Source organism: Vidua chalybeata, chromosome 9, assembly GCF_026979565.1.
Source record: "Vidua chalybeata isolate OUT-0048 chromosome 9, bVidCha1 merged haplotype, whole genome shotgun sequence".
NCBI lineage: Eukaryota > Metazoa > Chordata > Aves > Passeriformes > Viduidae > Vidua > Vidua chalybeata.
Genome location: NC_071538.1, coordinates 529,154 through 556,544, shown reverse-complemented (window position 1 = coordinate 556,544; position 27,391 = coordinate 529,154). Strand labels below are relative to the sequence as shown.

Below are 27,391 nucleotides of genomic sequence, written 5' to 3'. Positions count from 1 at the left end.
TCCTGGGCTCACTGCTAACCCTCTCTTGCCCCACACTGGTCCCCTGTGCATGCACTGCCCTGTGCTCACATCCTCTCTGTTCCCTCCAGTGGACCAGAGCATGTTTGAGAACGCCAGCGCCGGCACGGCACCCACGCCACGGGCACAGCACGTCCCTGCCGCGGTGGGCACCCTGCCCCAGCCCTGCCGGCCCGCTGGCAGCCAGCACCTCCGCAACCTGGGCAAGGCCATGGGTGCCAAGGTGAATGACCTCCTGCGCCGCAAGGAGCCGGCCGGCCTGCCCGCCGTGGGAGCCATGGAGGTGAACGCCAGCGCGGGCGCTGTGCTGGGCACAGGACAGCCGGCTGCTGAGGACGGGTGAGTGTCCCTGCAGTGTGCACCCCGTGCCAGGGCCATTGGCACAGGCTGGAGGGGCCCAGCATGGGGCTGTATGCAACTGTCCCTCTGTGCTTGCAGGGCTGTGGGGCTGGATGCCTTTCCCCGGCTGGAACCGCCGCCCCCCATCACCAAGAAGCGGACGCCGCGCGCCCTGAAGACCCCCCAGGACATGCTCATTGCTCCACAGCCAGAGGGGACCAGCACAAGGAGTGGCACTGATGAGCCTTCTGAACCCCCCACAGCTCGCCTTGAGCCCACAGAGGAGCAGCTGGGGCTGGGGGACCCATCTCCTCCAGAATGCCCTGGTGTCCTCAGTGTGATGGGTACCCCAGAGCCCAGCAGGGACCAGCCTACCAGTGCCTTACCTGTGCCCGACCTCATCCATAAGGGCAGCCAGGAGAGCCAGTGGCAAGTGGGTGAGAGGGCCACTGAGATGCCACCCAGCACAGAGAAGCCCTCACGGAGACCAGGGCTGGAGCACGAGCCACCAGGGAGCACAGGGCGGCCAGAGCCACGTACCCCTGGCTGGGAGGTGGAGGGGGCCCATCCTGACTTACTGTCCTTTGAGTAGCAGTGGGTAGCTGTGACAGGGGCACCATGGGGGCTGGCTCTCCCAGACTTATCTCTCACTGCCACTTGCCTTTCTTGGGGTGATTATTTTGGAAAGGGGGAAGCCTCAGAGTAGAAGGAGCCATTGTTGCCTGGTGTGGGCTCTGGGGAGCCATGACAACCTGCTTCTCCCCAGATTCCCAGGAGGGGCACAGCCTGTCCTGCCGTGGCTTCTGCAGTCCCATTCTGGCCCCTATTCACCCTGGTCAGTGCCAAGCTCCTGTCCTGCTACAGTGCCACAGCCACCCTGTCTGCAGCCAGGAGCCTTGCTGAACTGGGAACCAAGGGGGTGCGTGGGGGTAGAGGTGCCAGCCTGTCCCAAGCCCCATTGGCTCTGCTGGAGCGAGCATCCTGTGAGCATCCCACAAGCACTACACACTTCCCCGTGTCTGCACTGGCAGCCTTGGTCCAGAGGATTTCCCAGCTTACACTATGTGCCTGCTGAGATACCCCATCCTGGGGTACCAGCAGGCTCACCCGGCTCTAGTGCCTGGTGCCAGTGAGCCAGGACAGCAGACGTGTCCAGGGCCTTCTCCAGTTGCTCACCTGGTGGTGGTTACTCTGCTGAGTGCCATCTCCTTGCAGTAGAGCCCCAGATGCAGGAGACCTGGGCTCTGTCAGGGCGCAGGGCTGGGCACCTGGGACTGCACAGCCGCTAGCTGAGCTCTCTGTGAGACCCCCTTCCAGCTCCTGCTTGTTTCCTGGTCTTGTCCCAGCCACCATGGACAACTGTCCGGGCAGGCAGCCCTCTCCATGTGAGTCAGTGTCACTGTTCCCCTTTATGTCCTGGGACAGTGGTCTCTGTGAGACTGGGACACATGAAGCTACGTGGTCCTCTGATACTGCTGTATGATGTTTCACCATGGATTACAGGAGGGGTTAGCCAGCCTGGTGACATCTATGCCAGTGCAAGGCAGCAGCTGTGAGATTGAACTTTTTGCTTAGAGCTTTTATGTACATCCTCACCACAAAGGTGGTTTTCAGAGGAAAAGCTCCAAAGCCCCAGGCTGGGTTGGAGGAACCCAGGAGCTCATGGATGGGCTTGCTCACAGCTCCTTCTGGGCCACACAGGGTGTTTGGGCTGAAGAAATGTCTTCCCCCACCCAAAGCCACGCTATCGCAGTGAAGGAAGGAAGCTGTGAGCGTGAATCTGATTGCCCTGGGAGCAGCCACCCATGTCCTTGCCGTTGGTGTGGCGATGCCATGGTGGCACTGGGGCCCTGCAGCTCTCCACTCTGGGAAAGCTCTGCTCAGGAGCGAAGGGATGCAGAGTTGCACAGAGCCCATGTTCAGTGCTGAGGTGTCACACACCCTGTGACAATGTGATCACGCTGTGCATGGCCACCTCCACGCTCAGGGGGGGTATGTGTGCTGCCCAGATCTGCACTGCAATGTAGGTGTTGATGGAAACCAGGACTTGTAGCCCCTCTCTGAAGAACCAGCGTCTTCAATCGCTGTGATCCCAAGGGAACCTTCCCCTTGAGGGTTGTCACTCACATTTGGTCCAGTGCCTCTATTTATGTTGCCAAGGTGCGTATGTGTGGTTTGGGACAAGAGATGCAGATTGCACAATAAATTTTTTTTTCTTTTGTACCCACTGATGCGTGGCATTCCCTTGATGGGAGAGGACACTCTGCACGACCCTGGTGGGGAGCCAGGAGGCGGAGGGGGAGTTTGGTGGTGTCCAGACTGGGGTGGAGAACTGCTCTGCTTGGGTGATGGCTGGGCTGAGGGCGCTGGAGCCCGCCCGTGCCCAGGCACAGGGGACCGGATCCCGTGGGTGCTGCGGTAATGGGAGCACGCCGGTGCCCGGGCCGAGGGGACAGAACTCCGAGGTTATCGAGGCCACTGGAGCCCGCCCGTGCCCAGGCACAGGGGACCGGATCCCGTGGGTGCTGCGGTAATGGGAGCACGCCGGTGCCCGGGCCGAGGGGACAGAACTCCGAGGTTATCGAGGCCACTGGAGCCCGCCTGTGCCCGGGCTGAGCGGACCGGGCCTCGGGGGCACTGCGGAGACGGCGCCCCGGCGGAAGCCCTGGTGGATGTCTGGGCTGAGGCCGCGCGACCCCCCGGGGTTGCTGAGGGCGCTGGAGCCCGCCGCAGCGGGGCAGAGGGCACCGGCCCCGGGCGTACCGCGGGACCGCCCGCTCCCGAGCCGCGGGCCCGCCCCGCCGAGGGCGGTGCCGCCGCCGTGCCGCCCCGTTTCCGGTGCCATGGCGGCCGCAGCGCGGCGGAGGCAGGGGCCGGGGCCGGGGCCGGTGCCGGGGCAGCGGCGGGGCGGCGGCGGGACGGCGATGTGAGGCGGGACGGCGCCATGTCGGGGTGCGCGTGGGGCGCGGCGCCGCCGCTGCTGGAGGCGCTGGGCCGGCTGTGGGAGGTGCAGGCGCCGCTGGGCAGCGGCTCCTCGGCCTCGGTGTACCGGGTGCGCTGCTGCGGGGACCCCCGGGCCCCCCCCGGCGCCGTCAAGGAGTTCGTGCCGCCCCCGGGGCCGCGGCCCGGGCCCGCTCGCCGTCCCGGCGCCCGCCCGCCCGTCGCCGACTGCGCCGAGTACGGGTTCCGCAAGGAGCGCGCCGCGCTGGAGCAGCTCCGCGGGCACCGCAACATCGGTAACGGCACCCCTGCACCGCACCCCGCAGCCTCGGCCCCCGAACACCTCTGCTCGGGCACCCTCTGGCCCTAGAGCACCCCCCAGGGCAATCTCCCCCTGCCGAACTGGTGTCTCCAGAGCACCCTCCCAGCCAAGGAAGGGAGCTCGCAGCTGCTTCGGGAATACGGGCAGCCTCGCTCCCAAACGCATCCCCAGGCCAATGTGCCCCTCGGATTGGCACCCCTGGGTGGGCAGATTTGAGGGCCCCTAGCCTGGACATCCCAAAGCAGTGGTGCTTCCCTGCAGTGGGTGCTTCTGGGTAGCCCACCCCTTCCCTGGGTGGGGGCTCTGCAGGTGACATCCCCAGGGTGGGCAGGAGGCATGGGCAGAGCGGGTCCCTGCAAGCAGGGCACCCTGGAGTCCTCCTTTGGGCAGGGTGCCAGAGCCCCAGCAAGGACTGGGTTCCCTGCGGGACAGCCGTGGGACAGTGTGTTCCCACTGTGCTACAGCTCCAGGGCTGCCTTCGTGGGTGGGAATGAGCCGGGGAAGGGAGGAAGCCTGTGTGTCAGAGGTGATTGCTGGAAGTGCCAAAGTTCACCCACCGCTGACATTTTTTGTCGGCTGTGAAATGCTTTGTGAAATGTTTTTTAATGCCTTAGTGTGCCTAGACACCCAGGCAGCACATGGGTTCCCGCTCTGCAAAGTTCGTCTGTCGCGAGGTGAGATTGACATGTCTCTAAAGAGCGGCACTGCGTCCAGTTTGTCCACTGGGATGTGCTTATCCGTGTCCCAGAGACTGTCCTTCTGAGCAGGAGCACTCAGCCCTGTCACTTTAGCAGAGCATGGGGAGTGCTGTGAGACCAGCCTGTCCTCTGAAGCTTGTTGGGGTGACATGGCTGCTTTTCCCTTGCTTCTTCCTTCCTCCCTGGTTCTCCATCTCTCTGAACATCACCCGTTGCGAAACATCTGAGCTGCCTGCCACAGCTTTTGTGGTGTGCAGCAGTGGAAGGTGCTGGCTGCACGCTCGTTACCGATGCCTGTCCCTGTGTCTCCTTGTAGTGACACTCTATGGCGTGTTCACCAACCATTACTCTGCCAATGGCCCGTCTCGCTGTCTGCTGCTGGAGCTGCTGGACATCAGCGTGTCCGAGCTGCTGCTGCACTCCAGCAACCAGGGCTGCTCCATGTGGATGATCCAGCACTGCGCCCGAGATGTCCTGGAAGCCCTGGCCTTCCTGCACCACAAAGGCTACGTGCACGCAGACCTCAAGCCACGCAACATCCTGTGGAGTGCAGAAGAGGAGTGCTTTAAGCTCATTGACTTTGGACTTAGCTTCAAAGAGGGGAATCAGGTTTGGAATGTGCTACTCTTGAGGCAAGATGGCTCTGTGTTGAGTTGTGTGGCTCTGTGATGTTTTCCAAGTGGCCTGATCAGAGTAGGAGCTGAGCTGGTGCTGAGCGTTAACTGGAAAGGCTGAAATGATGTCTGCCCCAGACACTGAAACTGTGTTCCCATTCTGCCTGAATGTCTCTGGTTTGTTTCGATGTCTTGGCCATTGTGCTACAAATTCCAGTGTTAATGATGCACTGAGAAAAGTGGTGTCTCAGCTTCCTGGAAAGTTTGCTAGTTTTTATGTGGTCAGATGAATGGGAGCAGCCAGAAATATAGAATTCCCTTTCATCATCCCTTATCAAGTGTCGTAGTAATCCAGGCTTTGCCATCAGCCTCCCTAGCCAAGCGTGTTATCTCTGGCAGTGTCCTTGTGCTTGCCTTTACTTTCACCCTATCTTCAGCAGCCTCCCTTCCTCGGGAAGTCTGGATGTTTCTTTCCCACACGTATCAGAAGTCCGTGGTCTGGTCCTGGACGGGCAGTGTCTGTTCTTTACTGACACAGACAATCTCCACCTGTTCTACTCTTTGTCCCATTTGCTGGTCTCCTGCTCAGTCTTCTTGCTGTCGCTTTTGTATTGGTGATACTGAGTTGTTTGTCCTTGCCCATTTTATTCTCTTCCATGGCTTCTGATGGAAACAGAGAGCCTCAGGAGGTTCTGCTGTTGGCTTGATAGATCTTCCTTTCACTCCTCCCTCTCTCAGTAGCGGCCTGTGAGGAGTCTCAGTAAAGCTTTTCCATCAGGTAACCTTGTAGCACACTTGCCTTTAATCACTGGGTGATAGATGGTAATTTTTTCTGTGCCTTCCTGCAGTGTCCTGTTTTGTCCCTATTCCATGCACTTTACCTGCTTAGCAGTTTTAAATTTATATACTTTTTTACTGGTTTACCTGGTATTGGCAGCACAGCCCACTGATTGTGAATAATAGAGGGTTGTGTGGGTGACCTGTCTCTGAATTCTTTGGTAGAGGAGTTGTTTTTAATGTTTGCACTTCTTAACTCCCCCGTGTTGTCTTCAGTTCTCCCACATTCTTGGCTGAGTTTCTGGTGGTAATCTCTTGCTGTCTATCAGCAAAATACATGCTCCTGGTGTCCTGTGTCTAATGCAGGTATTTTTATTTAATTCAGGTCTGTGTTTTGCTGCTTGCTGTGTGAGTTGCCTCATAATAGTTGATGGGGTGTTTTATTTGCTTCCATGGTTTCTTCCAATTTGCTTTCTTTGGGCTGAGTTTCCTTTGCCTTTTCTCAAAAACACACTGGTTGTATGGGTGAACCTTCTGACCTTGCTTTGAATGTGCATCAGGTACCAGTGTCCCGTCCTCACCCCTGCCTTGGGCCGCAGCCTGCATGCATAATTTCCTTATCTGAGTCAAAGACCATACTACTTTTATTTAGGACAGCCCTGCCAAGCTTATCCTTAGACAAAATTTCCCGCCATTGCTGTTTAACAGGGAATGGTTGTACACAGAGCAAGGTCTCAACCACTTACAGCTCTCAAAATGCTTTAGGTGGTAGGAGTGAAATTCCCTCTTGCTCTCTTTGCTGGTGCCATTGATCACAGTGTTTTCTCTATCTCTAAACGTTGTTTGGGAGCCTGCCAAGTTGCTGCTATTGCCATGCCGGAGGTTCTGCTCCCTACTGATAGGAAGAGGGACAAGAATGAGCAGTTTGTGTATCATTTTTAAGTTCATAAACCACTTTTGAGCTCTGTAAACTTTTATTTTCAGCCAGAGAACCACATAATCTTGGTCTGAATATATTCACATGGTAAGAATTCCTAATCCTATGCCTTATCCAGGAGGAAGTAGGCTTGCATATTCTTCTGTCATTCCTTGTGTTGCATCAGTGTGTCTAAAATGAGCCCCCACGTGTTAAAAAGACCCAGTGTGCAGTTTGTCTTTGGACACAGAAGACTTGGCTGGACAAAGCCGCAGCTGACTGACCAGGTATTGCCTGAAAGCAGGAGACTGGGCTGGAGCCTTCAGAGCAGCCCCTCCAGCCAGTACTTGTGTGATTCTGTAATTCCCTAGTTTCTTTGGAGCAGGCAGCATGTGGGCACGGCAGCTGGGCAAGTACTGATTGTGCAGCAGTTGAGGCTTCACGGGGAAGATGGAAGAGGTGCATGGGAAGTGCCTTTGATGGTTTCCTTGTCTGAGCATTTTAGCTGCCTGCTTCCAGAGAGCATCACTTGAACAATGGCAGCAGCTCCTGATGCTCTCTGCTCAGACAGGGCTGTTTGTGCTCTCAGGCAGCTGATGTGGAAGCGTACTGTGGGTGTTCAACCCTTATTCCAAAATTTCTAGCATCATCTGCATGTAGGAGAGGTTAAAGGGCCAGTGCACAGGAACATCCAGCCCCTTCCTCCCAGCAGTGCTGTGTTTCAGAAGTCAGATGTTAGTGCTGTTTTGCTGGGAGATGTTTTTCTTCCAGACAGTCCTGGTTTTCCCTCAGCACAGCAGTATAGGGAGCTGAACTGCCTGCCTTGCACAACTGGATTTACGGTAGTATTTTGGGGACCTCTTTGAAGGATATCAGAATTGATTTAAGGATAGAGTGGAGAACCTGAGTGTGGAAAATCAACTTTCCGTGTGTTTGTTCTCCTGTAGGATGTGAAATATATTCAAACAGACGGGTATCGGGCTCCAGAGGCAGAACTGCAGAACTGCCTGGCGCAGGCAGGGCTCCAGAGTGAGACTGAGTGTACCTCTGCTGTGGATCTGTGGAGTCTGGGAATCGTTTTACTGGAAATGTTCTCAGGAATGAAACTGAAACATACAGTCCAATCTCAGGAATGGAAGGTGAGACAGTTCTTGCTTGCACCAAATGAATCCTTCTGCTTCTTGTTCATAATCTGGATTTGTGAGGTAGCACCTGGCAACTAGGTAGTGTTTCCAGGCTGTTTATCTAATCCTGTTGTCTTGAGAATTAAGATTTCTGAGCCTTAAAGACCCACCTGCCCTATGGAACTGGCTTGTCTGAATGCTACTTGTGTTCAGGTTACTGAAATAGGAGTATTCCAGGAGCCTCTGTTTGGAGCCTGTGCCTTGCCTAGATTTGGTAGGCAAGCTGTGCTGGCTGTAGTTGTGACCTAGGAAGAAGAACAAAATCGATGGCTGATGTCTGTCAGCTAGTTCAGCAGCACAATGGCAGAGGAATTATTTGCTGGGTATAGTTTAATGTCAGCTGTAATTTGGGGACCTTCTTGTAAGTCTGTATCCTGAGAAAACAAGATGAAAGCTCTGTATTGTGAGCCTGGAACCTGACTGTCCTCTGCTCTGTGTGAAATAACTTTTTGTGCTCCTCTTCCCAGAAAGAGTATCCTTTCAGCATCAGAATCTCCACAGCAACAGAAAAGTTACTTGCATGTGGAAATTTCCAGCTTTTTCTGGCAAATGGGACAAAGTTGATTTGATGTGAGCCTTCTAGTTTAACATGTGAGGCTTGGGCATTGGGGATCTCTCACAAAACCCCAGAGAACCACAGCCCTCTGCATCCACTCTGGAAAACGATGGGATATTGCAAGCTTTGCACAGTCTGGTTTTTACCTCCCTAATCACTGTTTCTTTTTCTTTCCAGACAAACAGTTCTGCCATCATTGATCGCATATTTGCCAGTGAGGGGGTGGTTAATTCAGCCATTCCAGCTTATCACCTCAGAGACCTTATCAAAAGGTACTGTAGCATATTTGATAACTGTTGCTTAAATGTGTGCTCTGTAAAGTCAAGCCTTGCTCTTAGCAACTCAGCCTACAGCTAACACTTTTTCTTTTTTTTCTTTTTTTTTTCCAATTTTTTAAATCTCCTTTGCTGGTAACAAGTGCAAGCATTAGCAGAGATGTTTCAGTTCCTCTGATTTTGGCACAATTTGGAGTAAGCACATAGAGAGTGTCAGTCATGATGTTGATCATTTGCTGTTTCAGTGCTTTGCACTTGCAGCCGAGAGATTGTATTTTGAGAAAACTGCAGACTTTGCTGCTTTTGGGGATTGTTATCATAAAAAATGAGGGAAGAGGCAGAAAGTGCTGCTCTCCACTGCTTCCAAGATTCAAAGGCACTTTTGCAACTCTCCTGAGGAGTCTGCCAGGGGGGTTGTTTTCACTGTCTTGTGACTGTGCTCTAAGGCTACAGAGGGAAGAAGACACAACTTGGCACAAATAGCATTGGGAGCCCTGGTAAAGCCAAGTTAGGGATATTCTCAGGCAAGCTCTGGGTTATTACCTGCTTTGAATCCCATTTGTGAAAAGATGTGGGAGCACCTTGGAGTGTGATCACTCTCATGAGACTGCATGTATGCCTGAAGATGTGGGATGAATGGCCTGAGGATGTGGAGCTGGAACATGCTGTGCTCCTTGTAGACTTGTAAGTGAGCAATTTTCATTACTTGGTGCTGAGAGACATCAAGAAGGAAAGCCTGCTCTGCAATCTACCCAAAATGCTTTCAGGGGATCCTTCTGGTGTGCTTCAGCTGCAAATTGCAAGATGTGCTTCCCACTCTTTTCCTTGTACCATAACCACCCCAAAGATAGGGTGTTCCTCTATGCTAGCTTCCAGCCTGAGTGGAATGTGTCAGTGCAGGAATGTCACATGCATGAACATAAAGGTATCTTCTCTTACAGCATGCTTCATTGTGACCAAGGAAAACGAGCCTCTGCTGAGAAGGCTTTATGCAGCCCGTTCTTCAGCATTCCCTTTGGTAAGCTGTGGCCGTGGCCCCTGCTCAGGACTCTCACAGCATGTGTTGGAAGCAGCACAGAGGGCAATTAACTATTGTTTCTTGGTCTGGCCTCATCGCTGCTCCTCTGTGGCACTTGCCAGCTCTCCATGGTGCCACAGGAGGGAGGTCAGAGTAATGTCTGTGCTCTCAGTGCTGCCCTACTCCTCCAGCCCCACAGGCTGTCAGTTTTTCCTAGCTGGACTCTGCCCTCAAGAGTGTATTGGCAGCAGCATTCATCTGAGGGCACAGAAATAACCAGGATATTTACCTAACATTCTGACTGTTGAGGTGCTTTTGAAGAGTGCAGTGCTATTTATGGTGAATGGATGGGTTTTCTTACACCGTTTCCCAGTTTAGAAATCACCAGGAATGTGAGCACCTTGGGCATGGGCTGATAGTGGCATCTGCTGCTGCCTCTGTACAGGTGGTTTGTTCTGGCAGCCTGTTTCTGCAGTGACTGGTCTGCAGTAACCTGTGTGGCAGATCATGGATGTCACCGTCACTTTCATCTAGTGCTGTCCCTTTGATTAATAAAATAGTGGTGTTTCTTCAAGTCCTCCCCTTGTGCCTTGCAGGCAGTTAGCAAAGGTGGGCTGTTTAGGCTTGTGTCCCTCCTTGTTTTCTTTTCCAAATACAACTGAGTAGCATTCTCCAGAGCTTGTCTGCTTTCAAGAGCACCAGTGAGGAGCTGTGCATTCAGGTTTTCTGAAGCATAAATTAATGCTTCAGGCTGAGCTAGCATTTCCCCTTGAATCTTAGCCCTGCTTTTCTTAAGCTCCTTGGTGCACCTTGCAGCCAAGATTATTAAGGATTGCTTCTTATAGATAACTGATATTTCTGTATGTCAGGCAAAGGTAGCAAACTCATTCCTGTTTTCTAACTTCACATGTGTCTTAGAAGCTGGGGCTTTTCTAATCAAAGCTGCCTTCCATGGCTGAACCTTGCACCCGGTGCTGCTTTAGAGCAGAGGGAATTGTATATTGGCAGTGCTTTCTGGGCTGGTTTTAAACACACAGACCTCTCACTGTACTGAGGAAGGTGCTTCTGTGGTTAGTGCTTGGAGTTTATATAACAGCTTCCGTTTTTCTTAGTTCTCTTTGCTGCTTCTTTTCTTTGACAGACTTGCACATATGCTTGTCTGCACAGAGAAGCATTTACTGCTGCTTTCCCAGCAAGTCAGAAAATGACCTGTCATTGCCTTTCACTTGGACACAGCTTTGCTGTTTAGAGCAAAGACAGCTGACAATAGCTTTCCTTGTCATATACAGCTAAGTCTTGACTTTCCAGTTCATCGAGTTCTCTCCTGTGTTGTCAGTGTGGTTGGCATCACCTGGCATTTGCAGAGGAGCTGGGCAGAAAGTACCTCCTAGGGCAGAGGGGGATTGCCAGAAATGTATTTGTCACTTGAGTACAGGAAGACCAGGTGTCTCAGTTCCAGGGGTTGGTTTGTCTCCCTCTCTGGAAAAAGACATATGAAAATGAAGGACAGATTTACTTTAGTGTCTTTTCTCCCAGGCAGCAAGTGACAGGACTAGAAGAAACAGCCTCAGTTGCACCAGAGGAGATTTAGATTGGTTGTTAGGAAAAATTTCTTCAGTGGAAGGGTTGTCAAACATTGGAACAGGCTGCCCAGAAAAGTGATGGAGTCACTATGCCCATTAAAAGATGTGTAGATGTGGCACATCTGGGGACATTGTTTAGTGATGGGCTTGGCCATGCCAGGTTGGAGTTCATAATTTAAAAGGTCTTTTCCAGCCTAAACGATTCTGTGATTCTGCAAATAAAAGGAGTAGCATATAAGACCATGGTGACACTTAAATGTTCTTTTAGTCTTCGGTTCATCTGATGTGTCTTGGTTGCAAATAGTCCTATGGAAGAATAGTCCTAGAGGCGCACTAGGAGCTGGAACATGCCTGGTTATCTGAAGACAGCACCTTTCTTCAAAGGGCTGCCCCTGAGAGCTGTCTGGGAATCATCTCTTCTGATAAGGCCTTTCATACTCTGAGCTTTTCCTAAGGGCTTTTCCATGATAGGCAGATTTACAGCATCTGTGCTTGCCTTGCATCTCTTCTTGCACTGTGAGATCAACATCTGACTGTGCCTGGCAGAGATGTCAGCTCCCTCACAGGCATTGTGTGCTTAGCTGGGAAAAGTATTTCCCAGAAAATAACAGCTCACTTTGCTGGCACAGTCAGAAGGCTCAGACTGGAGAAATTAAGCCATTTCCCTTTTCTCTCCCCTCTCAATGTAAAGTGGCAGAGCTGTGAGGTCCTGCTATTACGTTCAGTTGCTGTAGCTGCCAAAACAAATAGACACATCAACACACTCCAAGTACTGCAAGTTGGGTGCCCAGATCTTAAATTCATTAATGGCCTGTCACTAGTGTACAGGAACATAATATAAAGCTTTTTTTTTTTTTTTTCCTGCAGAAGTGACACTGTCCCTGTGGCTTTGGGTTTCTAGAGGGCTGATTATCCTCAGAATGTGACTCTCATAGCTTGTCATTAGCCTTTTCTCCTTGGCTGTTGTCTTCTCCCTCAGTGGCATCTGTGGGAGCTGCACAGGCCATCCTAGAGCTGCTTGTTTTCTAGAGCCAAGTGCCCCATGTCCAGCACCCAAAGGGTTTTATTTCTGCTTCTGTGAAGTCCTTCAAGGATCACTGTTCACACACCTTGTGGCCATGCCTGATTCTACAGCACTGCATTGTTTAAGTAGCTTAAGTACGGTGGTCTTCAAAACAGTGGATTGCAATTGGATTTTGAGGGGAGGAGGGTTTATGTGATGTTCATGAAAGAACTAAAAGATACTCTAACGAGATTTGGGGCCTGTGCCTTAGTACAGCTGAAGAACTGGAATTAGGGAAGCTGGCCAGCCTGTTTTTAGCTTGTCTGGGAGCAGTGACAGGAGAGGCAGTTGCAGAGTTTTCCTTTGATCTTCTCACATCTCCATATATATATGGGGTAGTTTGTTCAACTAGCATAATTCTTGAGGTCACATCAGTTTTTGAGACTGGGCTAAGTAGACACAATTCTAGCTTTAATTTGAAAAGCAATTTCAGAGCTAGCCTCAGAATTGCAGAGTGCAATTATTCTGCACCCTTTGGAAGAGTCTCTCAGTACACAGGTAAAGATAAGATGGAAATGGAGAAATCAGACTATGAATGCAGTTAATAGTGGAGAGAAGCAAAACTGTACTGCAAAGAGCAGTAAGTGCTTGAGTATCACAATGAGTATTGAGTCAGCTTCCTGTTTGCTTGCTCCTTTGACATTGACTTTGTTTCTTTAATTCTTTGGGTGTCAAACAGCTCCCCATATTGAAGACTTGGTGATGCTCCCCACACCTGTGCTGAGGCTGCTAAATGTTCTAAGTGATGCTTCTCTGCAGTGTGAAGAAGAATATGAAGGTTGGTGCAATTGCCATGTAGCAATATTGTCTTACAGACTTTGTTTTCGGTGGCTCTGGGGATGTGAGAGCAAGCAGGTGAGCAATTAATAGGCACAGAGCTGCCCAGCTGAGCTTTGGTTGCAAGGGGTCAACTGCACCAACAGAGACTAAACTGAGATTGAGGGAGAAAGCTGAGCTTGTAGGGAATTCTTGAAGAATCCCAGATTAAAAAAAAAAGAATAATTTTTTTTTTCTATGGTTAGATGCCCACCAAATTCACAATGTGTTTGTGGCTCTGAGCTTCTGCTGGATATGTGCAGGACTCGGAAGCTAAATAGCACAGATCCTTAAAAATTTGCTAATGAACTTACCCAGGATCTCATTGGAGTTCCTAAAGCGTGGTGGATGGCAGGCATAGTGGTGGGATTTGCATTTCTGCGTGTTGTCAAATCCATGTGAGCCGCACAAACGAGAGCGCTCTGGGGACACGAGTTGAAAGGCCGAGTTCCACTCACACAAAGAAAGGTTTGTGCCAGTTCCTTCAGTTCCTCTCCTCCAAGTGGAATAGCAGGCACTCCTAAATCCCCAGTGTTTTAGCTACTGGAACCTGCTGCTGGAGGTTCACTGCCTGCAGGTCTCTGTTCCTGAGCCTCAGTTCAGACACTTCCATCTCATTACACAGCCTTTAATCAGTGTCAGCTTCTGCTCTGTCACCCCATGCTTGTTTATTTTAAATTGAGAGGAAAGGAATATTTGTTGTCCGGGTGTTCTTGATGTGTTCATCTTGCCTTCGCTTGTTTCTTGGCTCGCTGTAGTTTGCAAAGTGAAAGCCAACCAGCTCTTTCCCTTCCCAGATATCCTGGAAGACATAAGGGAGGAGTGTCAGAAATACGGACCGGTGGTTTCCTTGCTTATTCCAAAGGAGAATCCTGGTAAAGGCCAAGTAAGTGAATGGGGAGAAGAAGCTGCGTGTTCCTGCGTACACTCCATGTGCTGCAGGACTGCTGCTCAGTGCCTGGAAATCTCCTGGCTGGTGGCAGTGCTAAAAATAAATGGCTGTTTTGAAGGACAGCACAGGTTCCTTCCTGGTTATGTAAGGTTACCTAACCTGGGAGGTGTCCAATCAGCTTTAGCATGAATAGAAGGAATGAAGAGGAGAAGCCAATGGGTGGGAGAGAAGTTGTTGAGGGTATAGACCACCAGCATACTTTCTCCTACCTTACTAAATGGAGGAGCAGGAGATGAAATCCCAGTTTAGAGATTCAACTCTTAGCTCCAGTGCTCTCTGCTCAACCAAGGATGGAGGGGAAAAATTTGTTTAGGAATGGTTTCCCCCATTGCAGAGGTGGGAGGGGGCAAGTGGCATGGTGCACTGGAAGTCCTACTTCTCCTCTCTCTCTTTCAGGTCTTTGTTGAATATGCAAATGCTGCTGATTCCAAAGCTGCCCAAAAAATGCTGACTGGAAAGATTTTTGATGGCAAGTTTGTTGTGGCTACGTTTTACCCACTGAGTGCCTATAAGAGAGGATATCTGTACCAAAACTTGCTGTAGGCAGTAGCAACAATCAGGAGAGTTGTCTTGCTCCTCTTCCTCAAGTGTTTTACAATTGAATGTGCAAAAGAGCTTCCTAGCCCTGCTTCTGAGTCATCTGTGAAGGAGAGGTGCAAAGGACTTGAATGGGCTTTGAAACTTTACTGCTGCTTCGTGATGTGCTGGGGAGGCCGGGACCTTTCAGCGCTTGCTTGTGTGTGTGTTGTGCTTGCTCATTTACAGGGGGTGTGGCTCTGCCCGGGGGGCATCTGGGGGGCAGGAGTGTGGACCGCGGGAGCCCTGGAGGCCAAGCAGATCCTGGCAAGGGTTTCTCAGTGATTTGAAGCCAGACCAAAGTATTGGCCTTAGTGCTGGGCTTGTCTCCGGGGAGAGGATTTCTTTGTTAAGCTTTCCGATAACCAAATCCTCCTCTCCAGCGTTGGAGGAGGAGGAAGGCTTGCCTGCTTTTTGTTGATACCTGTTATAAATAAAGAAGCAGAAACACCATCCTCTCTAAACCAGACCAGGAGGACTTTTGAGTCTTCTCCTCACACAGAGCAGAGAGAGGCAATGAAATTGGATCTGCTGAGCCTGTGGATTTACCCTGTCCTCGTGACCTGAGCAGAGCCATGCAGCTGATGCTGGGCTGGGCAGTGACGTGTGGATGATGCTGCCTGTGGGGAGCTGAGCTTGCTTGTATGCCTGGGGTGGGCTGGGACTGATGGTGGAGACCTGGTCAGAGCAGTGCCAGCCTCAGTCCCAGCACAACCTGTAAGCACTTTGTAGCCTGAGTAGATGTGAAAACCCTGCCATGTGGATTCATCTTTCTAGCACATACCCTGTGCTGGCACTGATGCTCCCTAGCTCTGATGCCAAATTATCTATGATATGTAAGCGTCTTTCGGTGATATTTTTGGAAAGGAGTGCTACAGCACACAGCAGGACCCCTGCCTTAGGAGTCTTATAAGAACAAATATTTGTCTGTTGTAGGTCCCACGCTTGCTTTTCTGTGTTGTGCGGTTTGGTTTTGCATTAACCCAGTAAGACTTGTAGATTAGAAGCACTGACACTTTTGGTCCTTCAAAGGTTACAAAAAGGGCTTGAGGCAATCTCAGATCCTGTAGGGAAAGGGCTTAATCAGTCATCAGACTGGACTGGCCAGGAGAAGGTCTTTCGCAGTGTCAGGGACAACAGCCACATGCCTTTGGGGAAGACCCTGTGGCGAGCAGCATCACTTCCCCCCGGAGCACGTTTCAGTCAGCTGCTGCCATGGGGCAGGCAGAGGCTGTTTCCCAGGGATTTCCAAACCCATGCGCCTGGCAGAGCCTCTCCCTCCAGGGTGGGCACTCTGCTCCTGATGGGCACAGTGTGAAACAGCCCTGTTTAGAGAGTCACCAGTGTATTCTGACTTGTAGTCTTGGTCCCAGTTTTAGTGAGGAGGAAAGCCCTCCTGAATTCTTTTCAGACTAAATACTTGCGGACAGCTGCTTGAACCATCCCTGACCATCCCTGGAATAATACCTGAATTACCTTGCAGTTTACTGTTTCCATCTTGCTGATGCTGGACTTGATGGAATCCTACACTTAAAAAGTTCCTCTTGATTTTTTGCCCTGTGTGTGTTGTGTCAGGAGATCCAATGTCTGTAGCATTTCATGAGTCTGAGTTGCTCTCTGTGCTGGTGTATAGTGCTGTCTACTGTGGCCCTTACCAAACTCCCTCAGAAAGGACCAATCTGAATTCTTCTGTTGCCTTTGAGATGGTGGGCTTGCCAGGGAAAAGAAAAAAAATAAAATCCACAATGAGTTTTAAGGTGCAATTTGCTGATCAGATTTTTCTGGGAATGATGCTGCTTTGGTGTACGTAGCTGTTCAGCAGCCTTTGCATAGGTGGGGTGTGTGATTCATTGCTTTTAATTTAACTGTCCTTTGAGTGAAGCACCTTTTAGTGTCTGGGAGGAATTGAATGGTAACTGGGTGAGGGTTTTTGCTGTGTGGAGAGCAGTGTTTAAAGTATGGTTGGGTCTTGGCTGACCTCCTCAGCTCTGCGTTACTGCTGTCCCTGCGAGTTGAGCCAGAGGTCAAAGCGCTTTGGTCCAGACATGCACGTGTTGAATGCCACCATATCAGAAGCATTGAGCTGGCAGGAGCAGCCCAAAGCTCCTGCTCTGCGAAGTGCCAGCCCAGGTGGGGCCACAGGGAGCTCCCTGGGTGCAGAGTGTGAGGTCTGTCACCTACAGCAACACTGGGACAGGGGCGTGCTGGGGTGCAGGTATGTGATGTGTTCAAAGTTCTCACATGCATTTGTCTAGGATTGTGAGCTGCTCTGTCATCTTTCAAGCATGACTTTTTCAGTCAGAATTCTTACAACTAAAGATAGAGCTGTGCCAGGATTGATCTTCAGAGAGGAGCTACAGCCTGTTCCTGCAGCATGGCAGCTCTTCCACCAGAGTTGGGCAGGGATTTTGTTCAGCTTCTTTAACAGGGGCTAAATAAATCCTCATGATGCAAACTCCTGCTACCAAGACATTTTTCTCCAGATGTTCATTGACCAGGCTTGAGCACTGAGCTGGGTAAAAAAACCCAAAGCTGCTTTTCTTTAAAGTCTTCAAAGACTTTTTCTATCAAGATGAAGCTCACTCTGGTGTCTCGGTGACCTGTTGGTGTCTTGGCATAAGTTTTAGCCCTGCTAAAACCTTTGAGTTCCTTAACTCTAGATTGTATCTGAAGTGTGCACGGTGATTCAGTCCAAGGTGCTTGTTGTGGTGTGTCTGGGATGGGCCTGGCTTTCCTCATCTCCAGATTACTGCTTGCTTGAGGTACACAGCTGTTGAGGCTTTCTTCTCAGATGCTCGCTGGGTTTCCTGGTCTGTGCCAATAACCCTCAGTGTGGCACTGACCTACACAGTCCTACCCTAGCTGTAGGGTAACTAGTGTTTAAATCACTGGCCAAAGCACAAGTCAGCCCCTAGCTGTATTCCTAATTTTATTCTCACTGGTCTTCAGCCTCGTAACAACATAACCTGAGCACCCTGTTGTAGCCAGGTTCCTTCCAGAGGGTTCAGTACACTTCCTGCTGCTGTGCCGGATCCTGTAACCACGTGCCTCCCTTCAGGTTAGGTGTCAATTGTGGTATCCCATCACGCACCATTGCTGAGCAGATGTGTGCTTAATAAACAGGTGATTAATAAACAATGCTTCAGTACGAGGTGGTTGTCCAGCGTGCCCTTCTTGTGGGACACTGAAATGCCATGTAGCTGAGCAAGTTCTCTGTCACTGAGCACCAGGGCCTTGGTTTTGGGGGACAGGACTGTGACCCGGCCATGGCAGCGTTGGTGTTTGTGCTTGGAGACCATGGCTGTCAGAACTCCTTCCAGTTTCAGTGAGGGGTGGTCATAGCTTGGAGGCAGGGAACTGTGGGATGGAGGGGGCTGTTAACATTATTATTACGCTTTAACGAAGCAAGTTCATCTAAGGAGGGGGATTTTACGACAGCTGTTGGCTCAGCAGCAGGACATCTTCCCTTTTCTCCTCTGGGTGACGGGGGATACACAAAGTATCACATGCTAGGTACCACCGAGTTCCCCCTCCCTTCGAGGATTTCCACGGAGCCTGGATGTGCTATCTCCACTTGCTTCCCCACTCCACTCCAGCCCCCTTAGCATGTGTCTGTATGGGAAACCATCTTGGAATATGTTTCAATTCATGCCAGCTGCATTCCATCCAGAGAGCAGTAACTGTGATTTACCCTGTAATTTCCGACCTGTTATAACTCCTGCTAAGACACTAATAAAAATCTTCACATTCCTCTAATTGTACTCCCAGTTAGCGTCCCCGGGCAATCTCCCCGGCCCCACACGCCGGGGCGGTGGCCGGAGCCCACCGTGTCCCCTCCCGGTCACTCGGGGCTCGGAGCCCACCGTGTCCCCTCCCGGTCACCCGGGGCTCGGAGCCCACCGTGTCCCCTCCCGGTCACTCGGGGCTCGGCTTCCTGCGGCAGCGCCCCTCACCCACGCCCCACAGGGGCACGTCCCACCCTGGCGCTGGCGTGAGGGTTCCCAGAATGATGATGTCCACAGGCGAACCGCCTGGTAACGCAGAACTTCCCTGGGAGAGCCGCGGGTTGCACAACGCCCGGGGCCGCTACCGGGGCCACGCGTGGGCCGAGGTGGCGGCGGCTGAGCAGTTTTTTGGCTGCAGCCCGCCCTGACGCTGGCCCGTCGCGGCACCGAGCCCGGCAGAGCTCCAGGGGCGTTTGGGCTCAGGGTGTGGCTCCTGGGGGCGCCCTGCGCAGGGCCGGGAGCTGGACTCGATGTCCCTGAGGGTCCCTTCCAGTTCAGCACGCCCTGTCACCCCGGGAGACCACGCGACCCCGATGACGGCACGAGCGGTGGTGCGTGTGTCATCGCCGCTGACGCCTCGAGGCTCGCGGGCCAGGCCGGGCTGGCTCCTCCTCCTCAGGGACCCGGCCGGCTCATTTTGGGGCGGATTTGGGGTTTTTTCCCCTCCCCTCTAGCCGCCCCCGCTCCCGCCGGGGCCGCGCGCTGACGTGGCGCGCGTTGCCATGGCAGCCAGCGGCGCGCGCCCCCACCGGCACCGCAGCGGCCGCTCCGATTGGCGGGGGCGCCGCCAGGGGGGCGGGCGGTCCCGCCCCTGCCCCGGCGCCCATTGGGCGAGCGGCGCGCGCCACGTGGCACGGGCCCCGGCCATTGGCCAGCGGGACGCTATAAAGGGCGGCGGGGGGGGGGGGGGGGTGGCGGCGGCGGGCGGGATGGAGGCGGCCGGGGTTGAGGCGGATGCGGCGGATGCGGCGGCCGAGCTGCGGGAGCGGCTGGCGGCGGGCGGGCAGGACCATGTGCTGCGCTTCTGGCCCGAGCTAGACGGCGCGGCCCGCCGGGCGCTGGCGGCCGAGCTGTGCCACATGGACGTGGCCGAGATCAACCGCTTCTTCCGCCGCGCCCGCGGGGACGGCGGCGGCGGGGCGGCGGCGGCGGCGGGGCTGGACGCGCGCATGGAGCCGGTGCCGCGGGACGTGCTGGGCAGCGCCTCCCGCGACCGTGGGCTGGTGCCGTGCTGGGAGAGGCGCGGTAGGTGCGCGGGGCGGCGCGGCGCGGCGCGGTGCCGGCGCGGCGGGCCCCATGCGTGTCTGCTCCCGCAGGGCTGGCGGAGATCGCGGCGAGCCGTGTGGCCGCGCTGCTGCTGGCCGGCGGGCAGGGCACCCGCCTCGGCGTCCCCTACCCCAAGGGCATGTGCGACGTGGGGCTGCCGTCCCGCAAGACCCTCTTCCACCTCCAGGCCCAGCGCCTGCGGCGGCTGCAGCAGATGGCGGAGGAGCAGCACGGCACTCCCTGCCACATCCCCTGGTGAGCCCCGGCCTCGGGGGGACAGAGCTCGTGGGGTGGTGTCGGCAGGGTCCGGCTGGCACTGGTGGATCGGGGTCCTGTGGATCGGCATAGCCCTCTGTGTATCGGCGGTCCGCTGGGTTGGTGCAGTTCCCTTTGGCCGCCCGAGGTTAGCCTGGATTGGTGCAGTGCCCCTCTGCAGCCCCTGGGTTGATGCAGAGCCCCTTGGCAGCCCAAGGACCGTGGACTGGCATAGCCCCTCTTGATGCCAGCGCTTTGCAATGGCCATAGCCCCTTGGCGTGAGTGGTTCAAGACTCGGGGTGGCAGTGGCAGGTCCCACGTTCTTTGGGAAGGGTTTTCATGTCCCCGTGCAGGGTTGGGAGGTGGGCAGATGAGCTGCTGAGGTGCTTTACAGACAAGGCAAGAGCTGGCCACCGCAGCTGGGTGTCCCACGCACAGTGTTGTATGGTTGTGGAGATACGTGCTGTAAGGAAGGGTGAAACCCTTCATTGGCTTGTCAAAATGTCGGTACCACAGCAGGTCAGATTCTCCTAAGTGTGTGGGGGGGTGGGGGAAGCATGTCCTGGGTGTTGCCCACATTTGGGATGAGTGGTGTGAGACCCTGCCTCTCCTCGCTGCTCACTGGGTGTCTTCTACTCTGCAACAGGTACATTATGACAAGTGGCCGCACTATGGAGTCCACCAAGGAGTTCTTCCACAAACATCGGTACTTTGGCTTGAAGAAGGAGAATGTCATCTTCTTCCAGCAGGGCATGCTGCCTGCCCTGGGATTTGATGGGAAAATCCTGCTGGAGGAGAAGGGCAAGATTGCTATGGCACCAGGTTGGTGGCCAGGAGCTGACAGGAGGGGTGGGCAAGGGTGAGCCATGGTGCTGAGGAGCAGCTTTTGGAGCTGCAGTCTTCACTGTGACCTGGCCCGTGGCTGACTCAGGCTGGGAGGTGTCTGTGTCAGCCCTGGCAGGGAGGATCAGGGTGCGGTACGGCTGTGCTGATGACCCTCCACGTCAGCCCACGGGGAAGGAGGATGAGCGTGGCTGGCTGACCCACAGTGGGGCGTTCCCTTTGCAGATGGCAACGGGGGCCTGTACCGGGCCCTGGGCTCACACGGCATCATGGACGACATGGAGCGGAGAGGGGTGCAGAGTGTCCATGTCTACTGTGTGGACAACATCCTGGTGAAGGTGGCTGACCCCAGGTTCATCGGGTTCTGCTTGGAGAAGGGAGCAGACTGCGGGGCCAAGGTATGGTTTTGGGAGTAGGCAGGCACTGCTTCTGCAGAGCTGGATGGGGTCTGTCCTGCTCCTTGCCTGGCTTCCCTGACTTTTCACCCTTCATTTGCTGGCTTGCCACAGCCAGGAGGGATAGCTGAGTACCTGGAGCTCACTGGTGAAGTAACACATGCTGCCACAGCCCTGCCTGCCCCTGGCATCCTGGAGGATGCCTGGCACTGCTCTTCTGCCTGGCACAGGAATATGGCACCAACAGGCCCAGGACTCAGAGGTCGCCCCTGGGGTCAAGAGGCTGCTTGAGAGCCCTTTGTAGCTGCCTGGCACACACCCAGATGCTGGGCAGCTCTCTTCTGGGTGGCTGTGGCTAGCACAGGCAGACAGGGTTCTTGCCATAAGCTGCCAGGTGTCCCCAGCCTGATATCCTGGGCACCAGACCAGGACATGGTGGGTGCAGCTGGCACTGAACCCGGCCCCATGTCTTGTGGATAGGACGTTGCACACTTAAAGCTTTACTTAAAGACTGGCTTGGCAGCCAAAGGTTTTGTTTGCATTGGGCTCAGCTCTGGCAAACAGGTGAAAGGACTTACTGGTCTTGCAGCTTTCAGAGGGTAAACTGAGAAAGGGACGGCAGTTTCTCCTCCTGACCTGCATGAAAGAAAGAGGAAATAAACCTTAGCATGCAGAAAGGAGAAAGCCCTGCGCCCCTGTGCGCCACTGCTCTGTGTGACAGCGGTGGGTAGGGATTTGCCGGGGTATCTCACAACCCAGATGGAGGTGTGTGAGGTGCAAGGAAGAGAGAAAGGTCAGGGGGATGGCTCTGCTGAGCCAGCAGCCTTCTGATTGTGAGTAGCAAGCTGGCTAAAAATATCCGTGCCTGCTGCCAGCTGCACATTAGCTTGGTGCCACATCCTGCTGTGCCCTCTGGGTGTGCCTGCCACCTGTCACCCACCCCTGCCATCGCAGCCTCCTGTAATCCCCACTGCCAGAAGCAGCGGGGAGGGAAGGGCTCCAGCATCCTCATCCCTGCCCCGTCCCAGCAGAGGAAGAAGCCTTTCTAAATAGGGCCCGCTGTTTCCAAGGGAGCGTGATTGAAGCGTGGGGCTTTGGGTGCCTTTCCCTGACAGTGCTTCCCTTGGGCAGGTGGTGGAGAAGACCAACCCCACGGAGCCGGTGGGCGTGGTGTGCCGGGTGGACGGCGTGTACCAGGTGGTGGAGTACAGTGAGATCTCCCTGGCCACTGCCCAGCAGCGGGGCCTGGACGGGCGGCTGCTCTTCAACGCAGGCAACATCGCCAATCACTACTTCACCACTGCCTTCCTGAAAGATGTGGTCAAGTAAGGGCCTGCTGGAGCGCCAGAACAGGAATGCTGCTGCTGCTGCTGAAGTGCTGCGGCCGAGCAGAGCTGGCTGTGCCCTGCCTGCTGCTGATTGAGCTTCAGGCGTGCTGGGACGCAGCCCCTGCACAGCTGGTCTGACCCCCACCTGTCTGCACAGCCCCTTCCTTGAGATAAGGGTTCTCCGGGCAATATCTGGGTGCTGCTTCCAGAGCGCAGGCGTGTGGGGCTGTGTCTCCTGGCTGTGGGGGATGAGTGGCCCTTACCTTGGGGCAGCCGGCGTCCGAGCAGGGCGGCCATCCTGCTGCAGCCGTGTCTGAGCTGGGGATGTGGCTTGCACCGACCAGTGACATCTCTTTCTTGGCCCGTTGCAGCACTTACGAACCACAACTGCAGCACCATGTGGCTGAGAAGAAGATCCCACATGTGGACATCACTACGGGGCAGCTAATCCAACCCGAGAAGCCCAACGGGATTAAGATGGAGAAGTTCGTCTTCGACATCTTCCAGTTTTCCAAGTATGTCCCTTGCTCTCCGTGAGGTCCAGGCTGGTTGCTGGCTCTCCCTGGGGAAGCTCTGAGAGCGTCTGGGGTTGTGCCAGGGTGTGCCCACTGGTGATGCCCCAGGATCAGGACAGGATGGCAGCTGGAGCCATGGCTGTGTCATGCCTCTTTGCTGGCCTGAGCCCTGCTCCTGTGCCAGAGGAACATCTGCTGACCCTACAGGCCAGGCCCTCCTCTCCCTAGAGCACGGCCGTGAAAACAGCCCGTGGGTGTAGGCTGGGGGAGGGCTGTGGGCCCAGCTCAGCCACCCTGGCAAGGGAAGCAGTCACAGTTTCCAAACCTGACCCTCCCGTGCTGTGTTCCCCCAGGAAGTTTGTGGTGTACGAGGTGCTGCGTGAGGATGAGTTCTCTCCCCTGAAGAACGCAGACAGCCAGAATGGCAAGGACAACCCCACCACAGCCCGACATGCCTTGATGTCCCTGCACCACTGCTGGGTTCTCAATGCAGGGGGGCACTTTGTGGATGAAAACGGCACACGCATCCCTGCCATCCCTCGGTGAGTTGCTTCTCCTGTCACTTCTGCTCCTTTTTGGGCTGGATATTAAGCACAAGGCAATCTCAGCACTGATAACAGTGTCACAGAAGCAGCCAGCTGTGGGTCCCCTCTCCTGGGTGATCTGTGGACAGAGCTGGCTGTGAGCTGTGTGGTGACAACAGGAGCGGTGCTCAGTCAGCAGCAGCTTTCCTTCTCAATTCAGCATTCAACTGAATTGATTCAACTTGATTCAACTGAATCCTCCCAGCCTCCATTGCACAGCCAAGGTTGCCTCTGCAGGGAGGAGGTGACTCCCTAAAGACAGAGCATGCCAGCAGGTTGATGCAGCAGCCAGGCTGGCATCATCAGTGCATCCCTCAACCACAAGACATCCCGCTGCCCTCTTTAGGGATCAGTAGATCCAGACTCGTTTTTCCCCCCCTTGCTAACCCTTGTTTGTTCCTGTGTAGCATCACAAACGGAAGGTCAGCTGCCAGCCCAGCAGATGTCAATGACAAGTAATTATCCATGTCCCAGGTGCATGGTGGCGGGGCTGTGCTTAGGGACTAACGGGCTGCGGGCAGAGCCAGGCTAACGGGCTGGGGCGCGCATGTGGGCCGTGGGGCATGTCACCCCTGGGGACAGGGGACGCCGCTTCTCCCGGTGGCGGGCGCAGGCAGCTCTGCTCCCTGCTGGGCTCCTTTCCGCAGGGATAACTGGAGGGGGCTCATGCTGTTGGCACGGATGCAGGATGGCAGCAGCCTGATGCTGACTGCATGCAGCCCCTAAAGGTCACCTCGCGGGTAGGATGCTGTTGGTAAACGCCCTGGCACATCCTTTGATGCCACTCCCCTGCTTATCACAGCACAGCAGTGACTGGTCCTGGCCGGTCCCAGAGCTGGGGATGGCTGCCATCTCCCGATGTCCGCCAGGCGTCCAGGCAGACCAAAACGGGATTAAAAACACGAAGCAAATGTCAGGCGGGCTTTGATGTAGCACGTGTGAATCTGAGCGCAGCAGCCAGCTGGGCTTTGTGTGACTCCAGCTCTTGAGTTTGGAAGATCCAGAGCGTGACACCAGGAAAAGCCCCTGGCTCAGTGCTTGAAAGTTTACGGGAATACATGGGGAAGTTTTAACTCTTCCGTTATGTTCTGTAGGCACAGGCTTGCTGGGACTTGGAGCTGGTGAGTGTAAATGACTCACAGAGTAAGCAATCTTGTTCCCTTCCCCTGTTTCAGAAGCTTTACCTTCAGGTACTTTTGGTGGAATACAGCTGTTTTATCTGTTTTAACTCCAGACTCCAGGTGTTTTCAGGCTTATGGCTAAGCCGTCAACACTAGTTAACATGCAGGAGAAAGGCTGCACCTTGTCCCACGTTTACCCTTCATTACCAGTTAATGTCAATTTTTTTTAAAAACTACTATCTTGAATCTAACACTCAAGGTAAATACCAGTGTGGGTTGGGATGGGTGAGTTCTATTTACTGACACCTGTGACAGGAGGGGACTGAGTGAGTGCATGGCAGAGGAAGGAGCTTCGAACCTGGGTGAAGGGAGCATTGTCACGGATGGCATCCTGCCATGCCTGCTTGGCTGCTGTGGCCAGTGGCTGGGATGCTGTTGCCATGTCTGCTTGTTCAGTCCACGCAGCTGCACCCCCAGATTTACGTGCCAGCTGGATCCAGGGATCATCCAAGCGTGTCTTACAAGGGCTGGTGGCAGCAGGAGCAGGGTCAGGGACCTCACACAGGCCCCTGCCCAGCAGTGCTGCTGCAGTGCGCAGCACCGGTGTGGAGCTGACGTTTTCCTCACCAGATCCAGCTCACAGGCAGAAGAGAGGAGCCAAGATAGTTGATCTAACAGGCAAAGGCAGGAGGAGCAAACAGTGCTGCAGGGAGTGTTTCTGAGTGAGCAGAAGGGCTTAGCCTGTGACCTCAGGTTGTGCTTTAAGCAAGAGAGGGCTTAAAGCAAGACTTCCTGCTTTATGGGAACGTGCTCTGCGAGTGCATCTCACATCACCCCAGGGCTGCAAGAGGAAGAAGGAATGGGTGACTCGTTTCCATGCAGCATCAAAAATAGCGGGGCCAGGGGCACAGGCATTGCTGTAGTTACACACATGGAAAGGCACCATAGAAGCCCCATCTAAAGCTCTTTTCCCTTTCAGTTGCTGGTGGTATCTAAACTTTAGCTGGCACCTCTGTGGAGAGCACGCAAGGCTTAACTAACCCAGGGCAGCTCTGCGCTGGTGGGGTCTGCGTGGGCCCCAAACAGCCCCTGACCCTCTGCCTGGCCTCGGCAGATGTTGAGCCCTATCTGTGTCCCCCCGGGCTGTACCTGACTCTCCTGTGTATTTTTCACTGCAGCTTGAAGGATGCAAACGACCTGCCAATCCAGTGTGAAATTTCTCCCCTTGTCTCCTACGGAGGAGAAGTGAGTACTGGCTCTGCAGAGCTCGGGGGGCCCTGGCGGGTGGACTGGGCTGGCAGGGCACACGTGCGAGGGGGTAAGCCACAAAAGCGACTGTAATTCACTGGGGAGCTTTTTGGGGCAGTGCCCCCCAGGTTGCCAGCACAGGAGGGGAGCAGAGGCACCCGTGGGCAGCTCAGCAGAGCAGGCAGTGTGCAGGGTGTTCCTAAAGAGCTGCTTCTCGTTCCCCCAGGGTCTGGAGAAGTACGTGAAGGACCGAGAGTTTCGCACGCCTCTGATCATTGACGAGGATGGGATCCACGAGCTGGTGAAGAACGGCATGTAGTGGCAGCGTGGTGCCCAGGCAGGGCTGCCCATCCTGCCAGGAACTGGGGCACATGGACGTTGATAGCTGGGCCTAGCAGGGATTGCTCCTGCTTGCTCCAGCCATGTGCAGAGGAGGATTTGACCCACTCGGTTGTTGGCACGTTGTATGCTTCTATTTATGTTTTAATTTAAAAGCCAAACACTACAGATTCCCCTGCCACAAAGCACAGCTGTGGTGCTGCCCTTCGCACTCCAGGCTGTGGGCATTTATTTTTAAACATGTGTATAGCAATAGTCATTGTACATGCAGAGAGAGGATTTTTATGATATGGGGCTGGGTTTAATCTAGAATTTTTATTTTTCTTAAATCTACATGACTATTTTTTTTTTAATAGGGTCCTTGCCATTGCCCATGTCCTCCCTTTTGGTCATCCTTTGTATATTCCACCACTGGAAGCACCCAATTAAACTCTGAGTCGCTCCTGTTTGTCTTCTGGTGGTGTTGAGTGACAATGACTTTGCACCAAGAGGCTCATGGAGTAGAGAGCCAACTGCATCATGCCAAGTGCTCTGTTCAGTGCAGCAAGGCTGTCTGGGGTGGCTGCAGACAGGGCCTCTAGCCTTTAGTGCTCATTTAGGGTGTTCCTGGAGGAAGCAGAGAGTTGCAGCCTCTTCAATTTCTGCAAACAGTGGCAAGCCTTGAGCAGGTAGCAACAGGCAGGTGTGTTGCACTGTGCTCAGGGTGAAATCAGCCTGGCACTGAGCCCTCCACCAGTGCCATGTGCCCTCTGCTTTTCCTGGAGGGGCTCTTTGGCTCCTGCATGAGCCCATTGCCGAGCGTGGCATCCTGATTGCCTGGGGCAGAGCAGCTGTGATGCCTCCACTCCTGTTTGGGAAGAAGGATGCAGAGCTTGGCCAGCTCCTCTCCTGATCCTGATGTGGTCACAGCCTCTCGCTGCCCCGCAGCTGCCCTGGGGGGGATTTTCCCTTGCAGGCCTGGGAATGGGACCCAAACCACTCGCTCTGGGGGAAGTCACCATGTGCCCCCCCGGTGCAAAGGTGGCTGCTGAGCATCCCAGGCTCAGCCAAGTACTTGGTTCCCC

At 54.2% G+C, this 27,391-nt stretch overlaps 3 protein-coding genes across 5 annotated transcripts in view; all 3 read left to right on the top strand.

Moving 5' to 3' along the window:
* The window catches only part of NOS1AP (nitric oxide synthase 1 adaptor protein), a 42,907-nt gene extending 40,323 nt beyond the window's left edge, over positions 1-2,584 (top strand). For all 3 annotated transcript variants that reach the window (XM_053950337.1, XM_053950335.1, XM_053950334.1), the window contains exons 11-12: positions 90-357; positions 457-2,584. In XM_053950337.1, coding sequence (XP_053806312.1) covers positions 90-357; positions 457-949 — 761 coding nt within the window. In that variant the 3' untranslated portion in view covers positions 950-2,584. The remainder of the gene's footprint in view (positions 1-89; positions 358-456) is intronic.
* Positions 2,585-3,251: 667 nt separating this feature from the next.
* Positions 3,252-17,798, top strand: UHMK1 (U2AF homology motif kinase 1). Its single transcript, XM_053950143.1, has 8 exons — positions 3,252-3,593; positions 4,634-4,926; positions 7,572-7,763; positions 8,542-8,636; positions 9,581-9,657; positions 12,983-13,081; positions 13,917-14,005; positions 14,468-17,798. Exons 1-8 carry the CDS (start codon positions 3,302-3,304, stop codon positions 14,612-14,614), a joined length of 1,284 nt encoding a protein of 427 aa, XP_053806118.1. The 5' UTR covers positions 3,252-3,301; the 3' UTR covers positions 14,615-17,798.
* A 1,563-nt stretch (positions 17,799-19,361) lies between these two features.
* On the top strand, positions 19,362-26,775 carry UAP1 (UDP-N-acetylglucosamine pyrophosphorylase 1). The gene is made up of 10 exons (XM_053950793.1): positions 19,362-19,677; positions 19,749-19,953; positions 20,601-20,776; positions 21,023-21,195; positions 22,324-22,517; positions 22,892-23,035; positions 23,389-23,577; positions 24,027-24,074; positions 25,919-25,985; positions 26,215-26,775. The coding sequence occupies exons 1-10, from the start codon at positions 19,362-19,364 to the stop codon at positions 26,305-26,307; spliced, it is 1,605 nt and encodes a 534-aa protein (XP_053806768.1). The 3' UTR covers positions 26,308-26,775.
* The last annotated feature ends 616 nt before the right edge of the window (positions 26,776-27,391 follow it).